Below are 25077 nucleotides of genomic sequence, written 5' to 3'. Positions count from 1 at the left end.
GACACGTCCAACTTCTCTGCCCTATGACTAGAAATTCAGTGTTAAGAGGTTGCATCAATGAAGGAATGAGGGTTAGGGCTATTAGTTTTCTAACTCCTAGAAGAGGCAAATTCTTTTTCTGTTTCAAAAGCACTTTGAAATCAATAAGACATTATTTAGGACAAAAGCCCCTTCCCTATATCAGCATTTCCCAAAATGTGTTTGGAAATCTGGATAAGTCAGTTCTTAAGAGATGGCACTAGCCTAAATTATTCAAGCAAAGGTTCCATGGCTGAGTCCGTTGGAGGAATCCACTTTTTTCCTGCATGATTTCTCAGACCCTTTACTACATTAATGTGCACTGGGAATTTTCCAAAGATTTTTTTTGTGCATGTAGTATGTTTTTTGTGTCAGTAGGCATACTTTTCATCCATTATCCGACCCATGCACAAACTAATTTGGATGAATATATGTCATGTAAGCTCTCCTGGAAGGGCTATCTAGGCTTTGAAGAGTTATTGCAATATTATTGCCACATAAAAGGTCATTAGATTTGGTCTTTCCCAGGCTTTGTTTGATGACAATCAGTTCTTTCTGGTATGTGGACTTTGTACACTGGTGTAAGTATGTGGTTTCAAAGTAACATAATGGAAAGAAGCAGCACTCATTTATAGGAATATTAATTCTTTATTGAGAATCAGAAATATTCTGATTTTTACTGAATTCAGAGGTAGTCATGACCCCTACCCAACAAGACTTTATAGTTTTAGACAATTTGTATGTTTTCTTAATTATAGTACAAAAGAAAGTCACTGCGAAAACTTGTAAAATCATCTTATGCAATATCTATAAAAGGCTATGGAGTAGTTCATATGCTAAAGTATGATAAAACAATTTATGGTCAATACAGTACAATGCCTACTTATCAGTGATATAATGTAAACGTCTGTAATGAAGTTAGACGTCTCCCCAAATTTCTGCTTTAGGTGCTGTAAACTTTTTTCTCTTGAACCAAAATTTTCTCCCCTTCCACCCAGTCTAAATCAGTCATAAAATAGGCATCAACTGTATTATCACTGTGTAGAATAAGAACCAGATTTCTCAATAAGCAACTTTCCCTGTTACAGTGAAACAATATGCTATGTTCATTTTTCTATATTCCCTAGGAAAAGATACTTTGTTTCCAGATCGTATAGAACTTTCAATTTAAAATAAGAACTAAAGCAACTCACTTTCCATGAGGAATACACAGCAGTCAGAAATCTGCTTGCCATAGTTGCTATATTTTTCTGTTTGATAACCGCCCGACCCCTTTAACCTAATTTGTATATATAATGTTTTAAGAATAGCAGTTTGCTGGAGCACTTAGTTCACTTATTCAGTTCTCACCGTGTGCTAGGATTTGAGAATAAATAAATTTTCCAAACAAATTAAGTAGACCTTGGTCTCAAAGACCTCACACCAGAGAAAATCAGCCATGGAAGCAGATCATAATACAGTGTGGTAAGTCCCATAACAGAAGTAACCTGTGTGATTTGGGGAGCAAAGAGGCAGGGCCCTCAGATCAATGGGTGGCTGTGGGTGGCGGGGGTGGGGCGTGCGGCGCAATGAAACTGAGAAGTGAAATGGGACAACGGGCAGCAAAGGCTTCCTAAGGGAATTGAAACCTGAACTGAGGTTTCCTTTTGTTTTTTTTTAAAGGGAATCATCGATCTTTAAGTTTTACTTGTTTACTCTTAACAGACTAGTCTTTATTTTTGTCGCAGTTTCACATCAGCAAGTAAGAAAGATGTAATTTACATCTTTTAATTTAGCATGTATGCCTTGAAACCTTCACTTTGTAGAGTACATTATCACAAAGCACCTTATGAAACATTATTTTAATATATAATAGTTACTATCTTCATACATAAAATCTACCATTTTAACCAGTTTGAGTATATAATTCAATGGCATTAAATTCTTTACAATGTTGTACACCCATCATCACTATTTTCAGGACTTCCTTACCTTAAACAGAAACTCTGCACCCAATAGACAGCCTTAACTGAGTTTTAAAGGTGGAGTGGGAAAGAAAATGTAGCGGGTCAGAATGGCACTGCCAGACACAGGGAACACACACGGCATGTTATGTGTGTAGGAACTATATGCAGTTGATTGCTGATTGTTTTAAATAGACCCCTTTCCCTAGTGCTACATGGAGGTTGCATTTGAAGAGGAGAAGGCTGGGAGCAAGGGACCAGTAAAGCTGTTGCTGTGGTGCAAGTGAGTTATGATGGCCTAAACCTGGTGGGGTTAGTAGCCATGAAGAGAATGTAGAATCAACCAACACAAACAACAATCTTTATTGTTATTTGAAATCTTTGCTATTTGATAACATATGAAAGGAATGATTTCATATTTGAATTTGAATAATAATAATTTGAATCCTTTAAAATTCCTTTCATATTGTTATTTGATAACAATCTTTGTTATTATTGTAAATGAAAGTCAGGGACTGACTGAATAGAGGGGATGAAGGAGCAGGAGGAGGTATTAAGGGGGACTTCCAGGTTTTTAGTTTGGTGCTATCAGTAACTGAGACAGAGAATGCAGGAGGGAAAGCAGCTCTGGGGAGAAAAGTATGTACAATTTTTCAACATAATGAATTTGAGGTATCTATGGGTCACATCCAGGTAGATGTGTCCAGTGGGCAGTCAGACCTGAGTCTGAAGTCTGGCATTTGGGGGTCATCAGCATACCTGAGGACTGTGGCATCTGGTTTCAGAAAGGCAGGGACCCTTACTTAACCTATTATTTTGGGGGCTCTGTAGACAAATTTGTCATCCCATCAGGTCTGTATTTTCTTGGGCTTCTGGGACATGGTTGCCTATTTTCTCTTACATTTCCTTAGAACGTTGGCAGAACTTAATATTCCCAGTCCTATGTCATTTCTCCCTGTACTGAAAATTATATATGGCACCATCTCTTCACACGGAGCACACGTGGCAAGGCCTTGCATGTGTTAGCAGTATGCTATATGCTCACTCAGCTGTGTCCCACGCTGCAACCCTTTGCACTGTAGCCCCGCCAAGCTCCTCTGTCCATGGGATTTTTCAGGCAAGAATATTGGAGTGGATTGCCATTTCCTCCTCCAGGGGATCTTCCCGACCCATGTATGTAATAGGTAATCAATAAATATTCATCTTCATTGCTTATATTCAAATGGCTGTCTGTATACAAAATTAGTTGTTTTTTTTTTCCCTTGCAGGAACTTTTTTTAGCTTCTCAAGTTTAACTTCTTATAAATTTCTAAGACCACTTCAAGATTAAGTGTAAGTGAGCAGCACTTGATGGGCAGGTATCTTCCACATTAAGACTAAATCATTCCTTTCATTATCACCGTACATTGGTCGTTGCAGGATTTGAAAACAAACATTTCTCTTCTTAGGGAAGGATCATGGAGTTTATCCAATCAAGGTCCCACAGAGGGAGTTAAGAGTTGCAGTAACCTGGCATGATTAATCCCTGATTCCAGGTGATGATGGGGGTTGAGTTTCACATTTTGCTTTATTTGAACAATATGTGAAAAAGAATCACTAAAAATAAGAACAGACTGGGTTTTGTTGCAGCTGAGTGGCCTTGCAGTTCACTGTAAAGAGGAATCCTGGGACATAAAGGATTTGATTCTGTGATATGATCCAATTGCCCTCTGAATGGAAGTAAAATATCCTTTTTAAGAGCACTGAAGTTCTGGGATTTGGGGGGAATAGTCACCTTTGTGAGATGTGGATCATGTCCAGGGACTGTAACCTGAGAGGAAACAAGAAACAGTTATCTGAGTGATTTCAGATGTTTTGTGGTGCCAGCACTGAAAACCCTGATATCCACTAAAATGCAGCCTTTATGAAACACACGTAACAACCTGCCAGGTCTCCCTGGGCGTAGAAACAGCGTCAGTCCTGCTCGCTGAATGAGTTATCCTGCTGATATGGAGTACTGTGGTTAATGCCGTTGCTGAGAATTACAAAGTGAAATAAAGACAGCTCCTTTATCTGGAGATGTCAGAATTTGAAAGCAACAGACTGATTTCTGTCCCCATCATTTATCATGGATTGCAAAGGTAAAAGAGTTGACTGTTTCTCTTTGTCCCAATCTCTACTTGCTATCCTGATTCGGAATCTAGATTATTTACATGGAAATCTTTTCTCAATTTATTCCATTTTCCTGCAACTGATTTTATATATTTCTGTGTGTGTGTGTGTATAAATGTTATTGCTTCCTTAAAAAGCTTTGATTTTACCTGGTTTTGTCCACAAATCTGAATCTTCAGCTAGGTTTATCTTTTTGGTGGAGGAAATGATCAGGAAAATAACAACAAACGCTAAACTATGGACTGTTATTTACTGAGAAATGCTTTCATTATATATGGTAGTGGGAGAAGAGAATGGGGAATAACATTTACATGACCACTAACCAGCCTGTATTTAGTTATTCATCTCAGCTTCCACAGTCTTACCTTTTCCTTTTGTCCTAGACTAAAGATGATTTGTGCTGCGTTAGTCTAACTAATTGGAAGTCAACAATTTATAACTTTAAATTTTATTAGAGTACAGTTGATTTACAAGTTTTTTGTTTCAGGTGTACAGCAAAGTGAATCTGTTATACATATATGCAAGATGTGGCTTATATATGGGACTGCATAAAAACAATTTAGATTCACCACAAGGAAAACCCTTTTTTTTTCATATAATGAAAATGTCCCAGGGAAAAAAGGGCCTTTTTTAGGCAAAGATTCATAGTAAGTTGGGTCTTTCCAGTTCTGTTTATCTCCTCAGTAGGAGGAGAGACACTCAAGAAAAGGATGAGCACCTCACTCCAAGTGTGCTGGGCACTTTGGGAATAACCCCTGGATTGGGAAGATCCCCTGGAGAAGGAAATGGCAACCCACTTCAGTATTCTTGCCTGGAGAATCCCATGGATGGAGAAGCCTGGTGGGTTACAGTCCACGGGGTCGCAAAGAGTCAGACACGACTGAGCGACTTCACTTTCACTTTCTGGAGCGGGAGTTTCTAATCCTACAGAGTTGTACAAACTGAAAATCATGCCTTTTTTTATGTCCTAAAGACAAAGTAACTACAAAGCCAGTTTTTACTACAGAATAAATGACTACCTTCTCAGGAATAGCTCTGTATGGAATGTATGCTATGGCTGGCATTAGACCCATTAAATAAACTAGATATGACTTGACATTCTAGAGGAAGCCACATCAAAAAGGAAGAGGCACAATCTGGCCTACTAAATCAGCTACTTATTCATTTAGTTCATTTGCATAAACCCACTCAGCTTCAAACTAGGCCATGTATCCTTACAGAAGAAAAGCCTCATAAACATTCATCTAAATAGAATTAAAATCTGGAATTTTACTTGGATTGATTGAAAAACACCTTCATCTGCTTATGAGAAGGCTGCAAAAATATGTCATTTAATATACTGGTAGACTTTGTGGATCAAATTTTATTTGTAATGAATTCTAAGGAACTTGTGTCCCAGTCAGTTTTTTAATAGTAGAGATTATGGTTCATGGAATAGGTGTTAAACTGGTATTTCATGAACCTTGGAAGAACTTTGACTATGTTGGTTGTTTCTATAGGGTTTTTTCAATTTTTTATCATGAGAAATGTGATTTGGCTTCTATTTAAAAAAATTTCCAGTTGGGGAGAAAACATGATTTTGAGTTTGTTTTTACTATTGCCACTTTACCCACTCCCTCTGACAGATGCAAATCTGACATTGACTTTTTATTCTGTCCTGATGTATCTCCTTTTGCATATTCCAGACTTATTTTAGATTCTTTCTAGGTGAGTACGTATTGAGTTCTATAGTATTTTAATAACAGTAACTAGCATTGTATTCTTACCTCTATTACATAGGATCCAGGCAAGAGGAGGAGGTAATACTCTCCAAATTTGTTGGTTCTATAGGGGCAGATATGTTTTCTGTCTTGGACTTCTACAGTTACATTGGATAATGGAGTCTCATTCTGATCAAACACTTGGCCCTTTACACCTGCAAGACAAAAAAGAATTGTGTTAATACCACATTTTATGGCGTAAGAAAAAAAAAATTCTTATAATTGTTTAGAAAAATAAGCCCAATATGTATTAGCTATTCTGAGTTAATAGAGTATTTGAGAAGGGATGGTAAACTTTAAAAAAAATTGAGATATAATAAAAATATATTAGCCTTAGGTATACAACATGGCTAAATATATATATGTACTGTGAAGTATTCACCAAAATATGCTCAGTTAACATAGTTACACCTTTTTTGCGTGGTGATAACTTTTATTTTACTTTCTTAGCAAATTTCAAGTATACAATACAGTATTAACTATATTTACCGTGCTGTATACTACCTCCCCAGGACTTATTTAAACATACCACATTTTCTCTATCTATTTATCCATCTGATTAAGTTGCTTCCATTTCTTTTGGATAAATACCCTTAAGTAGAATTACTGGATCATATAGTAGTTCTGTTTCTAGTTTTTCTTAGACGCTCCATACTGTTTCCATAGTGCTGCACCAATTTACATTCCTGTCAATAGTGCAGAAGGGTTCTCTTTTCTCCACATCCCTGCCAACACTTGTTACTTCTTGTCCTTTGACAACAGCCGTTCTACCAGGGGTAAGGTGATATCTCTTATTTGTCTTTAACTTTTGACATATTAATTACAATATGTCTTGATGTGGGTCTCTTTTGGTTTATTTGGAATTCTCCAGGCTTCCTTGATCTGGATGTCTGCTTCCTTCTAGGAAGTTCCAGGTTAGGGAACTTTTCAGCCTTTTTTTCCTTCAAGTAAGTTTTCTGTGTCTGCACCTTCTGGGATTCCTGTAATGTAAATGTTGGCCTGCTTGATGTTGTCTCGTAAGTTCTTTAGGCCGTCTTCACTCTTTTTCATTCTTTTTCTTTTCGCTGCTATGATTGGATGAATTCCATTGTCCTGTCCTTGGATTTACTTTCCTTTCTCCCGTCTCAGCTCGTGTGTTGTTGTACCCCTCCACTGTATTTATTTTTCAGCTCCATGACTTCTGTTTGGTACTTTCTTATATTTTCTTTCTGTTGAAATTATTTTGTTCATGCATAGTTCTGCTGAACTCAGGGAGCATCTTTATGACCACTGTTTTGAACTCTATCATGTACATCACTTACCTCTATTTCATTAAGCTCTTTTCTGGGGTTTTATCTTGTTGTTTGATTTGGAACGTAGTCCTCTGTGCTGACACTGTGTTGGTTTATATGTATTAGATAAAACAACCATCGCTCCCAGTCTTGAAGGAGTGGGTTCATGTAAGAGATGAATTTACTATTCAACCCTACCCCAGCTCTGGGTTTTGTCTCCAATCTTTGTGATTACCCAAGCTGCTTACTTTAGTCTTAATGATTCCCATAGTTGAGAGTATGCCAAGGCCTGTTAGTGTCTCAAAGGGGAATATTTTGCACAAAGGTTCAGGTGTACTGGAAGCCAAACCCTCAGACAGCAGCTTTGAAGGTATACAAATATATCTCTTTCGGGGAAGGCTGGGAGATGAGTGTTTCTGTCTATTGCTTTTGCACTGAGCCCTGGGGTGACAGCCAGTTAAGAACCATTTCTTTGTTTGATATCATCTCTTTGAACTCGTGAGAATCAGGCCAGGAAAGAATGTGTTCTCTGGGTAGTAGCCACAAAAGCCAAGGGGCTAGAAAGGTATACAAGCTCCTTTCTTGAAGACAAGTTGAGAGTGAAGATGGTGCCCAGTGACATCTAGAGAGGACTGTAGTCAGCCACTAGATGTAAATTTAATTAGAAGCCTGCTCCTTAAGCCACAACTATGAAGACAAACTAATGGTCCTCTTTCTCCGGAAGACTGTTTTTGTTTTCCACTGCTGCCTCTCCCCTTGTGTCCTGGGCACAGCTGGTTAAGAACTCCTTTTCTGTTTGTTACAGTCCCGTGGGATCCATGAACAAAAGCCCTGCTGGTCAAACAGAACCAGGAAATGAAGGGGTGGCAGCTGTAGAAAACAGGGCACCAGACAAGTGCACAGACTCCTTTCCAGGAGACACTGGGATCCTGCAGGGAGGTGGAGGGACAGGGCAGAGATGGCAGCCTCCATCTTCGGAGAGTATTTCAGCTGACCCCTAGATATGCGTTAAATGAAATGACTGCCCCTCAGGCTGAAGCTTTCAGACAGGCAACTAGGCTTCTTTCACAGAAAGGCTGGGCACTTTTCCATCAGCTGCCTTAGCACGAGGTCCTGGGGGATAGCCAGGTAAGTCTGTGTGATTCCTTGAAGAACCGTTTCTCAGTTTGCTATAGCTTTGTGGGTCTCATGTATGCATGCCCTCTCATTTTCAAGGCTATATGTTTCAAGAGTCTCTGGAAGGAACCAGTCCTGCTGACACCTGGACTTTAAGCCCAGCGAGACTGGTATTGAACTTCTGACCTAGAGCTGCACATTTAAGTTCACTGTTATTAGGTGACAAGATGGTGGAGTAGAAGGACAGGCTCACCTCTTATGGAAACACCACTGACCAAAAAAAACCCTGGAATCTACCAAAAGAGATACCCTACCTTCAAAGAAAAGGAAGAAGCCACAGCAAGACAGCAGGTGGGAGGTACAATCCTGATGAAACCAAATCCCATACATGTTGGGTGGGTGACCCATAGGCTTCAAAATAATTATACCACAGAAATTCTATAGGATTGAAAGTTCTGAGCTCCGTATCAGGCTTCCCAGCCTGGGAGTTGGGCAATGGGAAGGAGTCATCCCTAGAGAATCTAGCTTTCAAGGCCAGTGGGGTTTGATAGCAGGAATTCCACAAAACTAGGGGAAACAAAAATTCCATTATTGGCAGGCATGCACAGGGTCTCATACGCACCAGAACCCAGGAAAGAAGCAAAGACCTCATAATCGACTGGGCCAGACTTACCTGCCAGTATTGCAGGGTCTGCCGTGGAGGTGGGGGTGATGGCTGTGGCTCACTGCAGGGACAGGGACACTGAAGTGGTAGTTCTGGGGAGTTTTCATTGGCACGAGCCCTCGGGAAGGCTGCCATTTTCTCACCAAGACTTGTCCCTGCCCAAAAGCCTGTAGGCACCAATGCTGGGAAGCCCAGGTCAAATAATCAAAATGGTAGGAATACAGCCTCACCCATCAGCAGACAGACTGTTTAATGTCTTCTTGAGCACATAGCTGCCCACTAACCACACACCCTGACACAGCCCTGCCCACCAGAGGGACAAAACTCATATCCACCCACAATGGGCAAAACTCAGTCCCTCACACCCGGAAGCCTGTACAAGCCTCTTAAACAGCCTCATCTACCAGGAGGCCAACAGCAGAAGCAAGAAGAGCTACAACCCTGCAGCCTGTTGAATGGAAGCTGCAATCACAGAAAGTCAGACAGAGTGGCAGAGAACTATGTCCCAGATGAGTGAACAAGATAAAATGCCAGGACAAAAACTAATTGAAGGGGAGATAGGCAATCTATCTGAAAAAGAATTCGGAGTAATGATAGAAAAGATATTCCAAGATCTCAGAAAAAGAATGGAGGCATAGATTGAGAAGATACAAGAAATGTTCAACAAAAACCTAGAACTAAAGAACAAAGAGATGAAAAGTTACAATCAATGAAATGAAACAGTACCCTAGAAGGAATCAATGGAGTAACAGGCAGAAGGATGGATGAGTAAGCCAGAAGACAGAATGGGGGAAAGACTGTTGTAAGAGCCAAAGACGGACACTACACAATGATCAAGGAATCAACCTAAGAAGATATGACAACTGTAAATACATAGGCACCCAGCATAGGACCACCTCAATATATAAGGAAAATACCAACAGCCGCAAAAGGAGAGATTGACAGTAATAGTAGGGAACTTTAATACCCCACTTTCATCACTGAACAGATCAGTTAGAGAATCAATAAGGAAACATAGGCCTTAAATGATACATTAGACCAAGCTGTATTCTTGACACCTTGAAATTTTAAGAATACAGTTAATAAAAGGCCATATATATTTTAAGACTCCACTCATTTTAAATCCTATTTTCCCATCTCAGTCTATTTCATTGACAAGTCATGTTATCTTAATGACATAAAATGTAATCAAATGTAAACCTCCACTTTGATTTTTTCCTCTTTTGCATTAAAAAAAATTGGTTCCATTTATACTTATTCCTACTAGAGCTAACCTTTGAGCAATGCAAGTGTTAGGGACATCGACCCTCCACACAGTTGAAAATCCACATACAGCTTTATGGTTGGTGCTCTCAGCGCTGGCAGAGTCCACCAACCATGAACTGGGTATTACTAGAGTAGATATTTAGTGAAAAAATGAAACCAGCCCCCCACCCCACCCCACGCATATAAGTGTATTCATGCAGTTCATACATGTGTTGTTCAAGGGTCATATGTATCCTTTTGGTCTTTAGGTACTACTCAACTGTTAAAATCAGTCATAATTTAGTAACCTGATTCTGCATTTATTCATTGAATTTCAGTGGCATTCATTTTTTGAAGAGAGATTTACATTATGTCCCAAGTCACTTAACATTCCCAAGCCTCAATTCCATCACCTATAAAATGGGCATCATATGTATATACCTTCCAGGATTGTCATGAAGATCAAATACAAGAGGAGGCTCAACAAATATTAATCCATTTCTTAATCCTTCTCTTTCTTATTTGGATGAGAAAAATGATACAAAGGAATCGAAAGACCACAGCTATGTAAGTCTGAAGTTGAATAGATACACTACATAAATTGCTGGGATCTCAATTCAACTTTGTTCCTCAGGAGCAAGAATATGTGAGGAAAGAAGCTATGCTTAGGTCTTCCTTCCTTAGGCCTCTGAACTAGCTTATAGTCTTCCTACTGCTTGGAAAATCTGTGCATTTATGCAAGATAGCTTGTGGTACTGGCAGTATGTGCGTTGGCATCTTTTGTATTTTTCATCTTCTTCAAAACCAAAAAAAAAAAAACACCACAAAACACCCAACTCATAGAAAAGTACATCCTTTGACATCTAAGATAATGCTAGAATAAGACTCAGGATGTTTGAAACTATCACAACATTGTTGATTGGCTATACTCCAATATAAAAAGTTTAAAAAGATTCAGGATGCAAGGCAGAAGATACCAAGAAAAAAATTCCATGGTACTTAAAAAAAATCAGCAAACAGTAATCAAAACAGCATGGTACTGGCACAAAAACAGACATATGGATCAATGGAACAGAACTGAGAGCCCAGAAATAAACCCACCAACCTGTGGTCAATCTTCAACAAAGGAGACAAAAGAAATACACAATGGAGAAAAGACGGTCTCTTTAACAAGTGGTGTCAGGAAAGCTGGACAGCTGCCTGTAAATTAATGAAGTTAGAACACACACCATACACAAAAATAAACTCAAAATGGCTTAAAGACAAATATAAAACATGACACTATAAAACTCCTAGAAGAGAACATAGGCAAAATATTCTCTGATGTAAATCATAGCAGTTTTCTTAGGTTTCCCAAGGCAGTAGAAATAAAAACAAAAACAAATGGGACCTAATCAAACTACAAGCTTTTGGGCAGCAAGGGAAATCATAAACAAAATGAAAAGACCACTGGGAGAAAATATTTACAAATGATCCAACTGACAAGGGATTAATCTCCAGAATATATAAATAGTGGGGCTTCCCTTGTAGCTCAGTTGGTAAGAAATCTGCCTGAAATGCAGGAGACCTGGGTTCAGTTCCTGGGTCAGGAAGATACCCTGGAGAAGGAAATGGCAACCCACTCCAGTATTCTTGCCTGGAGAATCCCATAGACAGAGGAGCCTGGCAGGCTACAGTCCATGGGGTCACAAGAGTCGGACATGACTTAGTGACTAAACCTCCTATATAAACAGCTCATACAACTCAAAAATATAAGAAAAATGGGCAGAACTAGACAATTCTCCAAAGAAGACATACAGATGGCCAACAGGCATAAAAAGATGCTCAACATTGCTAATTGCTAGAGAAATGCAAATCAAAATTACAATTAGATATCATCTCACCCAATACAGAAAAGGCAATGGTACCCCACTCCAGTACTCTTGCCTGGAAAATCCCATGGGCGGAGGAGCCTGGTAGGTTGCTGTCCATGGGGTCGCTAAGAGTCTGACATGACTGAGCGACTTCACTTTCACTTTTCACTTTCATGCATTGGAGAAGGAAATGGCAACCCACTCCAGTGTTCTTGCCTGGAGAATCCCAGGGACGGGGGAGTCTGGTGGGCTGCCATCTATGGGGTTGCACAGAGTCGGACACGACTGAAGCGACTTAGCAGTAGCACCCTGGTTAGAATGGCCATCATTAAAAAGTCTACAAATAACAAATGCTGGAGAGGGTATGGAGAAAAGGAAACCTGCCTACAGTGTTGGTAGGAATGTAAGTTGGTACAGTCTCTATGGCAAACAGTATGCAGATGCTTCAAGAAATAGTATTGCTATGTAATCCAGCAATCCCACTCCCAGGCATGTATCCAGACAAAACTAAAATTCAAAAAGATACATGTATCCCTATGTTAACAGCACTATTCACAAAGGTCAAGACATGAATGTCCTTTGGCAGATGAATGGATAAAGAAGATGCTGTATATACATACAGACCACAGAGAACAGTCTTGTGGTTGCCAAGGGGGAGGGGGTGGGAGAGAGATGTCCTGGGGGTTGGGGATTAGCAGATGCAAGCTGTCTAAAATGGATAAACAACAAGGTCCTACCGGGAACTATGAATAATACCCTGTGATAAATCAGAAAGGAATATGAAAAATATATAAAACTATATGTTATATATACATATATAATACTGAGTCACTTTGCGGTACAGCAGAAATTAAGACATTGTAAATCAATTATACTTCAGATTTTAAAAAAGTTAGCATTTCCTTCTTGGCTGGAAATGGTTGCTACGCTTTAACAGAACAGATCTGAATTTTTTGACAGTCTATGAACAGTGCTTTTGGATGACCTTAGATACGCACACAGCCCCCCATATCATCTGTGAAACTGAAGAAAGATTTCCAGGGACCTATAGTCTGCCTATCCTCAAGTATGGGGAAACAAAGAGTAATTTGGATTCAGTTGCTAAAGTGTTCATATTCAAATTTGACTTTCATTCAATGTCCTCTAAAGATTAAAAGATTCATTTCTGTATATCCCTTACCCAAACCTAGAGACAGTAGTTCAAGTTGGGAATATCTGAATATCACTGTTACTGAACAAACACAGACCATGCGTAACTACAGAATTTCTGTTAGAGGATAACCCCATACCACCAGCCAAATGTAAGCTACCTTTGGATCTTATATGTCTTTTCAATACTCTGTCCAGGCACCACCAAACTTTTCACTTATAAGTGACTGTTTTACTAAAAGAGATGATTTATTTTGATATGTTAAAATTGAAAATGGGAAAAGGACCAGTAGATCCAAAGATTTGCAGATAATAGTCAGCACTATGACATCAGGGGAACAAAAAGCAAAATTCTAAAAAACGTTCATGTAATAGGCAAAGGAGAATGAAATCTGAGACAAATTTTGTGGCCACACCTGGAAATGAGGGGGAGAAATAAATGCACATCCCTTGGGGATGTATCAAACTCCATGGATGAAAAGCACATTCTGGGTAAGAACTGGCCAGAGCACAGTCTGAGATAGTGGTTTTCGGGGGACTGTCCATTCCCATGCCCCCACCTGATGAGCACAGCACAGGTGTCACTGACTTTGGACCCCATGACAGATGTGTTATCTGTGTCTCTCAGGCTTCTGGCACTCAGCACATACCAGATTCTCTCGGGCCCAGGTTGCTTAGGTTTCTGGGTGCCGTGGGCCGGCCATCCCCTAACCTCTGGGTTCAGCTCTGCTCTAAGGAGTTCAGGGGAGAAGACAGCAGCAGATAATGTCATGTCTTGCTCCTCTTTACTTCTCCCCAGAGAGGGAACATTTGGGACATTCCAGGTCCCTAGAATTCAGACTCACCTTAATGTCTGCCTTACCCTCATCTCAACCTGAGCCTGGTCAACCCTCTTAAGCTTGACGACGCAGCAACAAAGAGCCTGAGTTTAGATTGAGGTTGGAGGTGAGATTTAATTGAAAGAATGACCAATCAGAACCTTAGAATAAGCTGGGGTGAGGCAAGGCATATGCTGTCTGTCCCAGCTATCAGTTGACTAAAAACAGTCGAGGCAAGTGACTTGCGAGGTTTCACACAGGCAGATAACAGAACAGCTTAGGCTTTACCCAGGCTCCTGCCCTCTAGACCAGTGGGCCTCAACCCTTTTGTCACCACAGACTGGTTTCATAGAAGACAGTTTTTCTACAGACCAGGGGTGGAGGGATGGTTTTGGTATGAGTCAAGCACATTGCATTTACTGTGCACTTTATTTCCATTATTACTACACCAGCTCCACCTCAGATCATCAGGCACTAGAGAGGCTGGGGGCCCCTGCTCTAGACCAGGTTCTTCCATTAGAGTAAGAGGCCTTTCCTTCCCAGACGAGGACGACTCACCAGAGTCTCTGACCCACCTGGAGATCTCAGATCTTAGCATCATAGCAAGTGGTGAAACTGAACCAATGAATGTGAGGCACCTTGACAAACCTCAATAATTTCCTTAAACCAGAGCAATAACGGTAAAGAAATGGTTGTTTCCGTTATCTGCAAGCATACTCTTTGGCTTCCCACTGGGCACCAATATGGAGAGAAGCGCTCTATCAGGTAACAGTAACCATGCTGTATCAGTATTTTGAAATAGAGTTTCATTATTAAACTAGGGAGGAAAACAAAAGCCCTGTCTTAAACCACAAGGGGGCAGTGCTGATGTATTAATATATATTCACACATATGGTTTAAGTGAACTGTGCACGTCTGATTATAGGGACACGCAGAGAGATGAATATTCTTTATAAAATCTAGTTAATTGGACTTGTAAATGCTTTAAATTAATAACAATAACACTTAGGCCATAATTTGTATGTTTTCTAACAGTTTACAAAGCTCCTGCACTGACAATATCATTTCAGCATTATATTTCAGAGCCCACCTTAACTCAGTGCCCAGTAGTACCCTAACCTTTCCAACTAGTCTGAAATTCATAGAGTGTATTTTGTGTTCCGTTGCATTCCCAGTTTTACTCTTCTAAAGGAGGAATTTTTAGAGTTTACACTAAAAGATTGGTATAGGTAGAAGCCACAGCCAAAGTAGAAATGTGCCTTGTGAAGAAAGTCAAAAGGAGAAACACCAGAACAGAGTCTGGTGACATAATGAAAAAGGAAAAAGACCCAATAATAAGCTCAATAAAAATTATTAAGATGCTGGTTAAAGTACACTAAGATGCTGGTAATACTACATTTTGTAATAACCCCCATCAACCTACTCCATTAATGTCTCAGCCAGTTAGACGCAGTCCTGCCAACTAAAAAATAATGTTTCTGGGAACTTCCTGGGTGGTCCAGTGTCTAAGACTCTGTGCTCCCAATGCAGGGGGCCTAGATCCCACATGCGCACAAGAGTTCGCATGCCACAACTAAAGATCCTGCGTGCCACAACTAAGACCTGGTGCAGCCAAATAAATAAAAATAAATATTTTAAAAATACATAATCTTTCTGTACTTGTGTTTTGGGATGGCAAGAGGTTGGGGGTCAAGTATGAAAGGGGGAAGGAATATCCATATTCGGGATGTATGGCCAAGAGAAGCTTCTAATTGTCCCTGCACTCAGCCCTGTACCCTTCAACTACACCATCTCTTTGCAGCAGGTGGGAAACTTTGGTGTGAAGCATGCAGAAAATCCAGAAATTCTGCAATTATGCAATAGGTCCATGATGAAAACTTCTTCAATACACACACACACCACTTGGCTTCATAACCACTACTCCAGTTCTTGACGCCTTGCTTCCCCCAACTGTTCTGAATGGAGAAGAATAACATGGGCAATGCAGAAGAGCCTTCCACACCCTGCCCAAGGTTCTACCATCACCACAAGCGATGTTCTATTCTTATGCAATGGTTTTCAAAGAGTAGTCCCTGGACCTGCAGCATCCGCATCACCAGGGAAGATGTCAGTCATTCCAGACCCACTAAATCAGAAACTCTGAGGATGGGCCTGGCAATCCATGTTTTAACAAACCCTCCTGGTGAGTCAGTTGCACATGTCTGAGAATGACTGCCCTTGTCACACACCGTCCGCTCATCTGTCATAAAGGTCAGACAGGCATCAAAAAAACAGGCTGCAAAGACTCCCAGTGCCTGGTCATTTGGCACAGTTGAGAGGTGGGAGGGGTTGAAGCTAATGGTGCTAAGTCACCACCCAGTTCTAGAAAAAAATGTAAAATGGCATGTCCAACATTCTCTGGGTCTGTGGTAGTGAATGGCAAATGACAAGCAAACTTGTCTTCTTTCTAAATGGGCGATGATGTAACAGAGTTACAGCCTGTTTTATTGATCTTTTGCCAGATTTCCAGGTCATTCAACATGTAAAACTAGAAGTACCCTGGATTTTACACCCCCATATTAAAGTAACACACACCATGCTCTCTCTTATATGAGCTGATGGGTGCTGCATTTTTCATATGCTGCAGATGCTCATGCAGAGAGAATTCTGAACCGTTAGTTTTGGTGCTAAAAATGAGGCTGGACCCAGAAAACAGAAATAGGGGCTTGCATTTTCTCAACCCAAAGGTTTTGCCAGATGCTATATTTTATGTTAATAGGAATTAATAATAAAATCTTACAAACCTATGTGCACCTGTTTTATATATTCAATCAGCGAATCTTTGTTATCCTTCCAGAAGCTTGGAAGCTTCTCCTTGCGAGGGTATTTACAGCATGACAGCTCCAACGTAATTTCAAAACACTGGGCCCAGATGTAGTTATAATCTTGCATTCCACCTAAACACAAACATATTTAAGTCTTTTAAAAAGTATGAAGTTGGAGTGAAGTCAAGTATCACATATCTTGGAGACAGGTGAATTAGACAGTTGCAATGACAGGACATGTAAACAGGAAAAGATGAATTTGACATATTGGCATGTACAATTGCAGCTTGACATTTTATTATCTAGACATGACCAAGCAATCCTAAATACTCCCATATGGGTAACTGAATCAGAGCTGACTGATGTTCATCTATGCATCCAGATTAACTGAGGAGTAAGGGAAGGGTCCTTTTTAAAAATCACAACTACAAAATTCTTCATATTACATTTCTTTCCTAAATTACATTTTAAACAGAGAGAAACTAGAGTGATATTTCTTTTAAAATATTTCTACAAGCCTTTCATAAACACATTTATTCTGTAAAAATAAGTATATGCTAGCGTGTGAGATGAGTACAATTGTGTGGTAGTCTGAACATTCTTTGGCATTGCCTTTCTTTGGGATTGGGATGAAAACTGACCTTTTCTGGTCCTGTGGCCACTGCTGAGTTTTCCAAATTTGCTGGCATATTGAGTGCAGCACTTTCACAGCATCGTCTTTTAGGATTTGAAATAGCTCAGCTGGAATTCCATCACCTCCACTAGCTTTGTTCGTATAAGGCTTCCTAAGGCCCGCTTAACTTCGCATTCCAGGATGTCTGGCTCTAGGTGAGTGATCACACCATCATGATTATCTGGGTCGTAAAGATCTTTTTTGTATACTTCTGTGTATTCTTGCCACCTCTTCTGTTAGGTCCAAACCATTTCTGTCCTTTATTGTGCTCATCTTTGCATGAAATATTCCCTTAGTATCTCTAATTTTCTTGAAGAGATCTCTAGTTTTTCCAATTCTATTGTTTTCCTCTCTTTGCTCTGAATGCTGAGGAAGGGTTTCTTATCTCTTTGGAACTCTGCATTCAAATGGGTATATCTTTCCTTTTCTCCTCTGCCTTTCACTTCTCTTTCTCAGCTATTTGTAAGGCCTCCTCAGACAACCATTTTGCCTTTTTGCATTTCTTTTTCTTGGGGATGGTCTTGATTCCTACCTCCTATACAATGTTATGAACCTCTTTCCATAGTTCTTCAGGCACTCTATCAGATCTAATCCTGTGAGTCTATTTGTCACTTTCACTGTATAATGTAAGGGATTTGATTTAGGTCATATCTGAATGTTCTAGCGGTTTTCTCTACTTTCTTCAATTTAACTCTGAATTTGGCAATAAGGAATTCATGACTGCACAACTGCACTCATCTCACAGGCTAGCAAAGTAATGTTTAAAATTCTCTAAGCCAGGCTTCAACAGTATGTGAACTGTGAACTTTCAGATGTTCAAGCTGGATTTAGAAAAGGCAGAGGAACCAACATCTGGTGGATCATTGAAAAAGCAAGGGAGTTCCAGAAAAATATCTACTTTTGCTTTACTGACTACGCCAAAGCCTTTGACTATATGGATCCCAGCAAATTGTGGAAAATTCTGAAGGAGATAGGAATACCAGACCACCTGACCCGCCTCCTGAGAAGTCTGTATGCAGGTCAAGAAGTAACAGTTAAATTGGACATGGAACAGCAAACTTGTTCCAAATTGGGGAAGGAGTATGTCAAGGCTATATATTGTCACCCTGCTTATTTAACTTATATGCCGAGTACATCATGCAAAATGCCAGGCTGCATGAAGCACAAGCTGGAATCAAGGTTGCTGGAAGAAATATCAATAACCTTGGATACACAGATGACACCACCCTTTTGGCAGAAAGCAAAGAAGAACTAAATAGCCTATTGATGAAAGTGAAAAGAGGAGAGTGAATAAGTTGGCTTAAAACTCAACATTCAGAAAACTAAGATCATAACATCTGGTCCCATCACATCATGGCAAATAGAAAGGGAAACAATGGAAACAGTGAGAGGCTTTATTTTTGGGGGCTCCCAAATCCCTACGGATGGTGACTGCAGCCATGAAATTAAAAGACGCTTGCTCCTTGAAAGAAAAGCCATGCCCAACCTAGACAGCATATTAAAAAGCAGAGACATTACTTTGCCCACAAAGGCCTGTCTAGTCAAAGCTATGGTTTTTCCAGTAGTGATGTATGAATGTGAGAGTTGGACCATAAAGAAAGCTGAGCACCAAAGAATTGATGCTTTTGAACTGTGGTGTTGGAGAAGACTCTTGAGAGTCCCTTGAACTGCAAGATCAAACCAGTCAATTCTAAAGGAAATCAGTCCTGAATATTCATTGAAAGGACTGATGCTGAAACTCTAATACTTTGGCCACCTGATGCGAAGAACTGACTCATTTGAAAAGACCTCGATGCTGGGAAAGATTGAAAGTAGGAGGAGAAGGGGACAACAGAAGATGAGGTGGTTGGATGGCATCACTGACTTGATGGACATGAGTTTGAGCAAGCTCCAGGAGTTGCTGATGGACAGGGAAGCCTGGTGTGCTGCAGTCCACGGGGTCGCAAAGAGACATGACTGAGCGACTGAAGTACATGAATTTGGAGGAATAATAGCCAATGTTTACTTAGTGTTTGCTATTGCTAGGTACTGTTTGAAGAACTTCGCTGTCAGCTCTAACCCTCACAGTAATTATCACCCATATTTTACAGGTGAGAAACTTAATTACAAATGGTAGGTCATGTACCCAGGGATTCTTGCCAGTGAATGGCTGAAACCAGAGCACATGCCACATTCCTAGACGCCCTGTGCTCTTATCCATCATACCACACTACGTCTGTGGATGAGAGACATGGTGCCATGTGGATTCTTGGGGAGCAGGGGAAGACCCAGGCCCCTGCTGCTTCTGGGATTACCACTGTCCATGCTCACTTTCTAGTTCTTACCTCTCAACACCCTATTTTCAAATGGTTATACTCATATTTTATATTTTTTAAGATGCAAAACTTCTATTTTAAAATCTCTGAATTGGAAAGCATCTTAAATTTGATGGCTGAAAAGCATCATTGTGTTATTAGTTCAGCTGGAAACTTTTTTCTTTATTGGTGGGACATATTTTACAATCACTGGCATCTTAGATTTGACGAAGTATGGTATCTTTGGATGAATTAGTCTCTGCCAGATTTTAATTAGTTATACTTGATATTTGCCTAGTGAAATAAGTTTTTTCAAGTCCATCAGAGTATTTGGGAAGTCATGAAGTAAATATTTATGCTCAGAAAATGGTCAAAATATTACATAACTATTAAGTAATACTTATGTAGGTCCCTGGAGAAGGAAATGGCAACTTACTCCAGTATTCTCTCCTGGAGAATCCCATGGACAGAGGAGCCTGCAGTCCATAGGGTTGCAAAGAGTCGGACACTTTGAAGCAACTTAGCACGCACGCACATAGGTCCCAGTTTTAGCCAGGGAGAATTACTCTTTTCTTCCTTTTCCTTTACTTGCAAGTCTTGTATTTCTAAGCTTATTTTCACCAAGAAATAGAAGAGGAAAAAAAGGAAGAAAGAAATGAAACAAAACAAAAGCCTTTGACTGGATGACTGTCTCAGGTAGAAAGAACGTAAATGGCAAAACAGGTGTGGAAAGCACACCGGATAGAGAACGCCAGCTGCGGAGAGTGTGGGCTGCTCTGGATAAGCCAGACAGGCCTGGCCAGCAAAGGCACACTTGGGAACTACTCACAGCAGCAAAACCAGGTTCCTAGTCAATCTCCCACGCATCTGGATCTGTCTTGGGGAGTCACATAGCACACTGAAGGACAGAGCTGGCCCTGGGCAGGAGGGTCTTTTCCCCCTGTGTGGAGTGGTCAGCGGAGACTAGGCTGCCTGTCTCTCAGACATGGGAGAGAAGTTTGGGGCACTGTGGCATCTGGCTGGGCCTGCCGCCTTCCAGTCATGGTCTAGGCTTATTTACGTTGCCTGGAAAGCTGGCAGAAACCTGCCCAGATATAAAAGTCCCAGCTTGTGCAAGATTACCTGCCTGTGCATCTACGCTGACAAGTGAGGAAGTGGCCCGAGTGTGGAAATGCAGGCTGCGCCTGCTGCTGCCCGGACCTGCTGAGCAGTCTGAAAGGGGGCACTTTTCACCGAGGTGGTGGAAACCTGTTCCCTGCCCACTGTCTCCCCTCTCACCCTTCCGTCCTCCATCCCTCCTATTCTCTCGAGTTTCCAGAATAGGACTATGACACCCTTGGGCTTCTGCTGATATTCTTCCTTCTGACAAGAACATCCCCTCTGCCATGTTCCCTATATGGCAAACTCCTCACTTCCTCCCTCGCCTGGCTATCCTGTTCCAAGGGAGCAAGACTAGAGGGCTCTTCTGTTCAGTCTGCAAAGTGGCTTGAAAAATCAGGAGACTTCCTGGAAACATCCATCTTGCTTCACAACCTGGAAGATCTGGCAGTACTGCCCCCTACTGCTGCATGGCAGTGACTACCTGGATGTAAGTAGCAACACCCCGCTCCCCTGGTGGCTCAGATGGTAAAGAACCTGCCTGCCATTGCAGGAGACTTAAGAGAAGCGGGTTTGATCCCTGGGTCATGAAGATCCCCTGGAGAAGGAAATGGCAACCCACTCCAGTGTTCTTGCCAGGATAATTCCATGGATAGAGGAGCCTGGTGGGCTACAGTCCATGGGTTGCAAAGAGTTGAACACGACTGGGTGACTAACACACAAGCAGCAACTGTCCCCACTGGGTGAGACATAAGAATGACATTTCTCCAAGGCCTTCACTACTTCCTGCTGTGATTTGGCTTTCCACCCCTGTGGTACACTGTGCCTTTTCTAAATCTCTGTTCTTATTCATATGATACTGCCATCATAATTAACTTAAATGTTGCTCTTCTCTGTTAAACTTGGGCTTAATATCTGTGTTCTGTTCATCTTTCTTGGCACAGTTCCCAGCTCCACAGTGACTGCTAAACAAGCGTCTGAACTCAGGCAACTTTGGCAGTAGGGAACATGTCTGAGCATATCTCAAATGGTCGTCCCCCTCCTGGCTCTGTGCTATTAGCTGACAGAGACATGACTAAAGGTACTGCACTGTGCCTGACTAACTTCTCCAACTACTGGGGTCAACAAAGGCCAGCTGGCACCTCTAGGTAAAGACAACTAGAGTAGCAGAATGAAGAGAAACTCACCTTTCAGTGGATACCAGGAGTATCCATTTACAATTCCATTAGAAAACCCTGTTTTAATTCTACATGAATTCCTTTTCATGTCAGGATTCCTTGAAGCATAGGTATTTGCAAGATACTGAAAAACATCATCATCAGGGGTTAAGCTCCGAGAGTATAATGTTCCAGTGGCTGTACATGGAAGACAGACCAAGACCTTTTAGTTGATGTGGAGGAAGTATACAGTACATTAGCCCCTGCATCATCAAATTCCACACAAAGGCTCTCATTTCCTAGAGAGATCCTCTACCCACTTCCAGGAATGTCTCTCTACTCTTATTCCCAGTTTCTGATGGACATAACAAAAGGGATATCGCACAAAATAACCATGTACATGTCCAAGCTCCTCCTCAATTAGCTTAAAAGTTAAATACCTTCTTAGTCATTCTTGTTGATTCCAGGAGATCAGTAAACTTTCCTTAGGTACTGTAGGGATTAAATGAAGCCACTAGAATATTTTAGCTCCTTGGTACATACCTTATCCTACAGTTTTAAGGGGAGTCAGGAATTATTATTCATGGGATTAGTTTTTTTTTTTTTTCAGTCATGTTGTCTCTTGTGTGCTAATATAAATTACAGTTTTACTATTTCACTGATGAATGTCAAGTAATCCCATTTTTGGTTGTCAGTTCAGACACCTTGCCCATCTACTGTTTATAAATTGTAGGAAGGATAGCTCAGAGTTGAGAGAATGAGGCTTTTTCCAACCCTGCCAGAAAAATTAAGTAGGGAGAGAAAGAGTGTGTCCCCGTTCAGAGGTGGAAAGTTTGCAGTCTCACTCTGGATTTAGAGAGCAAGAGCAGGGCCCCTGTGTGCTTACCTGGAACACCATTATCAAATGGGTAACTGGCCACCAGGGCACCACCATGGAGGTTTGCAGAGAGGACAAAGGTCTCTGTAGTCAGCCACTTCATGATTGCCACGGTCTCAGGCTGCCTCGTTACATTATTAAGCTCAAAAGCATCAGGGAAATTTCTATTCAGGTCATAGAGGTTACTATTATCCCTTTAAAAGAAAGAAGTTTTAAGGGTTTACTATTGGTTTATGAGGGAGCAAATTCCTGTAGAGTGTAGACCTTTGCTCTGGGCTCCAGCTGTTTTTCCAGATATGAATACGGAGATGGTGGATGGTTGCCTTGTCAGCCTCCAACGAATTGCACTTGGTATTCACGCACTATGTTGTTGCCTCCAGTGTGACTTGTTCTTGCCAGTGGGACAGGAGTGATTCGGATGTAAGCAGAGGTTGGATAAGTGCTTTGTGTTTTGGGGCTTTTGCTCTGGGAACACTCCCATTTGGAACCCTGAGACCTCACTGCTAGCTACATCAAGGGGCCACATGAAGGAATGAGGGACCCAGGTGAGATCCAGAACTGAAACTCAAGACCCAGGGTCCCAGACAGACCCCCGCTGAGGTCCCAGTCATCGTGGCATGGAGATGGACCCTGCTCTGCCCTGCCCAAATTCCCAACTTACAGAAAAGGTGGCTGTTTCCTCAATTTGGGGGCAGTTTGTTCCATAGCAATTGTTATCAGAATTAATAGGAACATGCTATTTTATACAAATATATTTCTGAAAAGTGGATTGGGTTTGTTGCCATAGTTGTTTAGTCACTAAGTCCCGTCAGACTCTGCGACCCTATGGACTGTAGCCGGCCAGGCTTCTCTATCCATGGGATTTCCCAGGCAAGAGTATTGGAGTGGGTGGCCATTTCCTTCTCCAGGGAATCTTCCTGACACAGGGACCAAACTTGTGTCTCTGGCTTGGCAGATGGATTCTTTACCACTGAGCCACCTGGGAAGACTTGGCCATGTTTAAATATGCTAAAAAAAAACTTATCAGTGGAAGGGAATCCAGTGGTGATTTATCTTTGGTAAAAACAAAATTTTAATTGCACAAGTATCAGTGTTTATCAGACATTTGAGAAATTCCAAACTCCCTGAGGCCATTTAAAATACAATAAACTTTAAATCAGAAATACTACAAGACTCACTCTTCTTTATGTTAGTTATTGGGCTAGCTGAATAAATCAGCCTGCCTATTGAGGGGTCAGGTTCTATACTAGGCCCTGGGATTTCCTAGTGATGAACACTATAGGCAGGGCTCCTGCCCTCGGGTAGACATTAAAGGAGAAACGAGACATTAAAATTGTGCTGTGAGGGTAAAGGGCCAGGTGATATAACTGAGGACCTAACATCCGATAGGCTAGGGAAGGAGGCTTTGAGGAAATGCTGTTGAAACAGGCCAGGGTGGGGCCAATGGGGGCTGAGAATGCCAGAGGTGAGAAGGAAGCCTGTAGTTATAGTTTCAGGGGTGAAGAGGGATCTAAGTGGCTGCAGCAGGGTGACAAGTGGGAAAAGCAATAAAGCCGGAGCAGTGGAGGGTGGGCAGGCACAGGAGTAAACCAGCCTTATTCAGGATTTCTCTTCTCACAGTTAAAGCCATGGGTGGCCCTGAAGAGTTTCCAGCACGGCAGTGACATGGCGCCGGCTATGAGATGTTTCATTAATTCCTCTTGACAGGGCCAAGGTGTCCAGTCTGATGGGGGCCTTTTGTGGTTTTGTTTTCTTTTGCATAGACGGGCCCGTTCTTACCTGCCGTCATTGTAAAAACAGTCAGGCTTTACAACAGCTTCGAATCCATCTGGGTTCATTGAGGGCATGACGTGTATCCGGGTACTATTGATTAGATTTGTGATTTCAGGGTCTCTTCCATCTCTGGTTACAAGATATTCAATTAAATGGAGCAGCAGTTCCCGCCCTACAGCCTGTAGGTGTTAAAACAGAGAAGAGGCTACTTGAGGAAAACAAGGGAAACAGTCCCCAAGGAACAAATTCCCCAACAAGAAGCACTACAGATGATACTTAAAACCAAAACCAGTTGTCAGACCACCGTTTCTTCAGGTACATGGCAATCCATCACTAGTATGCTGCAAAACCTTTTTAATATTTAAAAAAATTTTTTAAGTATCTAATAATTTACTTTTAAAAAATGAACTGGA

At 41.2% G+C, this 25077-nt stretch overlaps 1 protein-coding gene across 1 annotated transcript in view; it reads right to left on the bottom strand.

Annotated features, from left to right (window-relative positions):
- Positions 1 to 646: 646 nt before the first annotated feature.
- The window catches only part of CPM (carboxypeptidase M), a 75578-nt gene continuing 51147 nt past the window's right edge, over positions 647 to 25077 (bottom strand). Inside the window, exons 4-9 of the mRNA XM_069584685.1 lie at positions 24671 to 24843; positions 22901 to 23085; positions 22045 to 22212; positions 16772 to 16924; positions 5879 to 6027; positions 647 to 3771 (exon numbers count right to left, since the gene is read on the bottom strand). Of these exons, the coding sequence (XP_069440786.1) occupies positions 3529 to 3771; positions 5879 to 6027; positions 16772 to 16924; positions 22045 to 22212; positions 22901 to 23085; positions 24671 to 24843 (1071 nt within the window). The 3' untranslated portion in view covers positions 647 to 3528. The remainder of the gene's footprint in view (positions 3772 to 5878; positions 6028 to 16771; positions 16925 to 22044; positions 22213 to 22900; positions 23086 to 24670; positions 24844 to 25077) is intronic.

The sequence above is a fragment of the Ovis canadensis genome, chromosome 3 (assembly GCF_042477335.2).
Source record: "Ovis canadensis isolate MfBH-ARS-UI-01 breed Bighorn chromosome 3, ARS-UI_OviCan_v2, whole genome shotgun sequence".
NCBI classification, from domain to species: Eukaryota; Metazoa; Chordata; class Mammalia; order Artiodactyla; family Bovidae; genus Ovis; species Ovis canadensis.
The sequence above is the reverse complement of the archived record's forward strand: the minus strand, read 5'-3'. Positions and strand labels throughout refer to the sequence as shown.